This window comes from Stigmatopora nigra, chromosome 6 (assembly GCF_051989575.1).
Source record: "Stigmatopora nigra isolate UIUO_SnigA chromosome 6, RoL_Snig_1.1, whole genome shotgun sequence".
Classification (NCBI taxonomy): Eukaryota; Metazoa; Chordata; class Actinopteri; order Syngnathiformes; family Syngnathidae; genus Stigmatopora; species Stigmatopora nigra.
The window spans coordinates 11,056,597-11,062,140 of NC_135513.1; the positions used below are offsets into that span (position 1 = coordinate 11,056,597).

A 5,544-nucleotide genomic window follows, 5' to 3' on the forward strand; every position below is an offset into this window, starting at 1 on the left:
TGGATGTTGTCACTGTTGATTTTGCCAAAATGGAAGCTCTCTCATTGAAATTTCTCCATGAATAAAGGTTGCATAAGATGAGAGGAAAAACTTCCAGTTCTGTTTGCTATTCTCATAAGTGGAAGTTGAGTTGTGATGAAAAGCTGCTGCTATTATTGTATTGGCACTAACTTTTTAACGAGTGGAATTATTAGCAAACACTGTGTTTGACATCATAATTCCCATTCTTACTAGTCGCATATTGGCCGGTCTCCATTTTTTTTTTAGAGTGGTGGACATTAAACACTTACTAATCCGTATAAGGTACATACAGAATTTTAATTTACGTAAAAATAAGTAAAACCATGAGTTAAAAATACATATGACTGCATACAATCTCAAAGGACAGAGAATCTGTTTTTCTGAAAGACAAAAAGTTGTCAATGATCATTCATTCATTTGTTGACATCCTGGCATATTTAAGTTACAATTTTGTCACAGTCAAGTTAGCATGACAAAACAAAAAGTTTATCAAATGATCGTGATATGAAAAATGAGGTTTGGTGTTTTTGCTTATACTCAACCTGCACAATTCATTTGAATAACGTTTGGTAGAGAGTGACAATGGTGTAAAGCCTAAAAAGATTCAAATTAAGACAACCTCAACATTTGATCCCCATTTGCGTAGGTTTCAGAGCAAGATATGTTGAAACTACACAGCCACGGGCTGGATGAGCCCTGGGGGAGACGATGACACGGCGGGAGGGGACGCTTGACCTTTGTAACCCAACGACAGGATGTGTTTTTGCAGGTGTGTGATCCACTGCTCTTGAACAGACAGAGGTCCGTGAAACACTTTTTCACAAAACCTGTCAAACAGCCAAAAATAAGGAAAGATGATCTAACCAGCACAGAAGGAAGAAAAAAAAATCCGACTGCAACTGCTGCTGTTTGGGGCTTCAAGCTAAGTACAGTGGAAATGAGTGTGTTGCCATCTAGAGGCAGCGAAACAAAACTAGTCTAGACTAGACTGAAGAGCAAAAATAGGCGATTATGACATCCCTATTATTAATAGGAATTTCTTTTTTAAGGCACACCTACGAAATGTGTCTATTCCTGAGGAAAAGCTAACATGAATGCAGATTTGCAACCTTCTAACTGTCCTTTTCCACTAAGTCATGTCAAACAAATTGTACAATTGATCTGTAAGATGAGCCAATTGTGCCTTAAATAATTTACTAGACATTATTGATGGGAATGTAGCTAAAAAAAAAATCTGAAAAGTAAAGTCTTAACTGTCAATAATTTTGAAGGTCAATTATTCTCTAATTCTGGACTGACTCGCCCGACCGTGAAAAAATGTGTTCCGTGAATGCCAAATCACTGACCTGCACTTGAGGGAGTAAACTTTTCCAACCAGTTTGACTAAAGGAGTTAATGGTGGTTTGGGTAAGAGCGCTGGAATGCTGCCAGACCGTGATGGCTGCTGGGAGTTGGTGTCTTGAGTTTCTTCTCCTCTGGGTGGAAGTTGTTTTGGGAGTGCAAGTGCTGGAAAACACAGAAGTAGTAGTTAATAGGAGCTAAGTGAGAATCTCTATGTACTGCATGGTCGTGTGTTTTTATTGTTCACCTCTTGGAGAGCGCACACCGGCACTGCCAGTCACCGACCCGGACTGTGTAAGGCTTAGTGGTTTCTTGAACAAAACAGAAGACACATCTTGCTCGTCTCTTCCCAATTTAGGGCTTGATAACTTCATGTTGCTGCCAGGAGACGATTCCGAATCTGACAGGTTGGATAATGAAAGGGTTTTCTAGGACCAAAAGAGGATGAAGGACAGAATATTTGAATTTACATTGGGACAAAAAGGTTCCAAGTCAAAAATAGGCAAGAAAATCTATGTAGGACATTTTAGGATACGTTCTCCAAATCATTTGTCTTTGTAGTCAATATGAGAAGTTAAAAATGCACCTTCTTGATGTACAAGTCTCCCTCAAGATAGCGACGGGTAACAGCAGCCACCTTCACCGGGTCTTTTTGAATCAAATCGCTTAGGAGTTCAATGGGCGACTTGGCCCCTTCTGCTTTCCATTCCAGCACGCCCAGTTGACGAAGGTGTGCCCGCGCATGACTGGCCAGTGCCTTGCGGTTTTCAAAATGAAAGCCACAAAGCTCACAGGATATCCCTATAAAGCACACAAAAACACTCAGTTGTATTCAAGCTGATTCACTTATTTGCAAAAAAGCTGTTTTGCGGTTTGGAGAGTACATTTAAGGTCATATTTTAAAGTTGTCCCTGATTTCTTACCCAAAGTCACAGTTGAACTCTTGGAAGATGGAGATTTGTCTTTCATGGAGTAATCCACAGGTGAGGAACTGTGGTTAGAGATGGCCTGTGGGCTCTCTAAGGTACGTTTAGAACCTTGAGGACTCCACTGAGTTTTCAGTGATGACGGCAACTCGCCCGACAAGAACTTTTCTTCCCCATGTACCATAACTTCTTTTAGGAGATCAATTGGTGATGTCCTGATGGACCAGCTGATACCAAGCTGGCGGAGATGAGCCCGGGCGTGGCACGAGAGGGCTTTGCGAGTCTCGAAAAGCTGACCGCAGTAGTCACAGAGGACTGTCGGTGGCGAACCTTCATCTGTGGGTCAATGCAACAACAAAAATGCAATATTTAAAACCATTACTTCCAGAGCATTTGTTTATGTGCATAAGTCCTGCCTCCAGTAGAGAATACGTTTTAGACAGTCTTACGGACCAAAACTGCTTACCTGCAACGACAGTCTTGGAAGGAGTTGTGGGAGCAGATGTGCTCTGTGGTGGCGTAGCGCCACTGCCGCCGCCACCTCCGCTTTCGAGGGACATATCAACCTCCAAAGGTTCAGACTTTGTCTTTTTGAGGAGGGGGTCAACAGCCAGACGAAAGCCTTTCTTAGCTTTCGGTGCCCGATTCACTGAGTTTTGAGGAGGCTTCTCCGGGCTTGGGAACGTAGAGGGAAAAGAGGATTTGGATTCCCCCGCCACGGGAGACAAAGGCAGGGAGGCGAGTGGAGAAGTTGGTGCTGGTGAAGGTGCTGAAAGGGAGCTGCTGCTACTGCTGCTACTGTTCGTTTTGGGTTTGGCTGTTGATTCTAACACACCGCTGTTTACCAGATCCTGGACAGTGTCTATAGCGGACTCATGTTTCCCAAGTAGGTCGAGAACCCCAATTTGGCGCAAGTGAGAGCGGGAATGGCTAGCCAGGCCTCTTCGATTTTTGCAGACTTCGCCGCAAAGAATGCAGATGGACTCCTCAGGGGGCTTTGGCTTTTTACAAGGAGCCGATTTGGGTGGAGGCGACAACCCTGATGGACGTTTGGTAGAAGCCCCAAGTAGATTGTTTGGAGACTTAGACTTCTCTTGCTTCTTGCTGCTAGATTTTAATTTTTCTTCCTTCATGAGCCGATATAGAAAGTCGATGGGGCTACTGCCCTTGACGTCAGTGTATGGGATTCCCATCTCTTGCAGATGGAAGCGTGCGTGACTGGATAAACCTTGACGTGTCTCGTACCAGCTGCTACAAAGCTTACAAAGGTGAACCTCGTGGTTGTTGATTTCTGATGCTACAAAATGGAGGGAAGGAATTTAGTGACACATTATTTGGACAGACAAAAAAATGCTGTTTAAAAAAATATATAATTATTATTGAAATAAAGGTGTTCATGTGAAACAACACATTTCAGAGTATTACGGGACGGCTCAAATGAATGAAGAAAAATATGTACTTTATTGAAATAACTATTCAGTGAATTTATTCAATTGCTTACACACTGATTTTTTTTTACCAATGAGGAATTTGGCATTTCAAATGTGTATAATTTGACAATACAAAAAACTTACTTTGAGCCACCACATGCGCACAGATAACTTTTTGAGATTTATTTTCATTATCCAAGGAGAGATCCATACCTAGTGTGACTGGTGCATCCGTTTCAAGAGGTGCCCATAGTGGCTTTGTTGGTGTCCGGTACTCTTTGGAGGGTAAAGCGCTTCCCTCCTCTCGACTTAAGGCTGAATGAGATGCGTCGAGAGGCAATCCTGCTGATGTTCGGGCTGGAGAATGTTGCAGATCCATCTCTTTTGGGGCTTCCATTATTCTGGAATCTTTGACTCAGCTGGAACTCTGGAAATCGTGTCGTATCTCTCTTCTCGTAGTAGGTAGAGGATCCTTTGACTGTCAAATCAAGCAGAGGAATGACGTTAGCGATTAATATCACATTACGGCCAACAATTTAGAGTTAAGTGAACAGGTGCTCCCAATAAAATGGCATTACTCTTCTCTAAATTTGCTACTATTCTGTATGCCAGTGATGCACAGTACTTTAAGATATTTCAACTATAAAATAGTACAACCATTCTATGCGAGAAAAGTTGCCCGGCGTCAATTGCAGGCGTGTCAAACTGACCGTGACATCTCTGGAATCTTGCTGAACTGCAACAATTTTATAAAGCAGAATGGTCTAAAAATAATCCTGCTCATTGTGCACATCTGATCTGCAACTACAGGAATCATTTGATGGAGGTTATAGCTATCAAACGAATGTCAACTAGTTAACATTTTCCTTCCAGTCCTGTTAAGGTGTATTTATATATAAATAATTTATGCAGTGTATATGGAGATCCAAGAAAGAAACCAATGCCCGGTAAAGCTATGTATTTTTAAATAGTTAATTCAACAAATCCAGTGGCAAATAAAGATAGTATGACTTTGAAAAAAATGTTGCAAATTTTGATTATTGATTATTTGCAGATACGAATCCAAACAAAGAACATACCGACGTGGAAAACGTTTAAAACAAGATCAAGTTGCCTTTTAAAAGCAAATATGACACTTTAGTTTCTGCCACCCCAGTTTGCACATGATCTTTATAAATAGATGAATAGTGTGACATTCTATAAAGAAGGTGATCATCAAATAAACAAACAAAAAGGATGCACATACTGCTTTTCATTTTTGTTTTGTAGTACGTGCATGCGAACGACCCTTGAAATTAATCATAACAATAAAATTGAATGAGAATGAAAATCTGGATCGTAGACTGCACGAGGTATAACTTATCGATCACTGGATGAAAATAAGTCATTTTACCTTTGAACCATAAATGACTAACTCCAGTGTCAACATCAATAGTAAACCCTAGTTTTGCTAATCGGAACTAGCACAGGTAGTCACGACTTTCCTTCAAAGCAAGAGCTGGGCCATTGACTAATGAAAAACAATAAATACTAATCACACATTGAGAGCATACTGAGTTTGATTAACACACATTTCCAAATTGATAAAGAGAAAAAATGAAAAATATAGAAGTAACATGAGTAAAAATGCGCTGTGAATTATATGTAAACGTGTCATGTGTTATTCTATTTTGTTTTAAAATACAAATACTGACTTCTTCACTGTAAAAACAAGTCAATCTGATCTAATATAGAAGAAGTCTGAAGACTGACTTGTCTGTAAATTCTCTGATTCCGCAAAATGCCAACAATTCTAACCACAAGCAGATTTAAATTTATTTTGTTGG

The 5,544-nt window shown here is 40.6% G+C and overlaps 1 protein-coding gene across 1 annotated transcript; it reads right to left on the reverse strand.

Annotated features, from left to right (window-relative positions):
- Window positions 1-307: 307 nt before the first annotated feature.
- On the reverse strand, window positions 308-4,532 carry LOC144197832 (protein Wiz-like). Its single transcript, XM_077718497.1, has 8 exons — window positions 4,376-4,532; window positions 3,932-4,196; window positions 2,755-3,585; window positions 2,286-2,624; window positions 1,949-2,163; window positions 1,610-1,790; window positions 1,368-1,527; window positions 308-848 (listed from the first exon to the last, which is right to left on the reverse strand). The coding sequence occupies exons 2-8, from the start codon at window positions 4,113-4,115 to the stop codon at window positions 692-694; spliced, it is 2,067 nt and encodes a 688-aa protein (XP_077574623.1). The 5' UTR covers window positions 4,116-4,196; window positions 4,376-4,532; the 3' UTR covers window positions 308-691.
- Window positions 4,533-5,544: the final 1,012 nt, after the last annotated feature.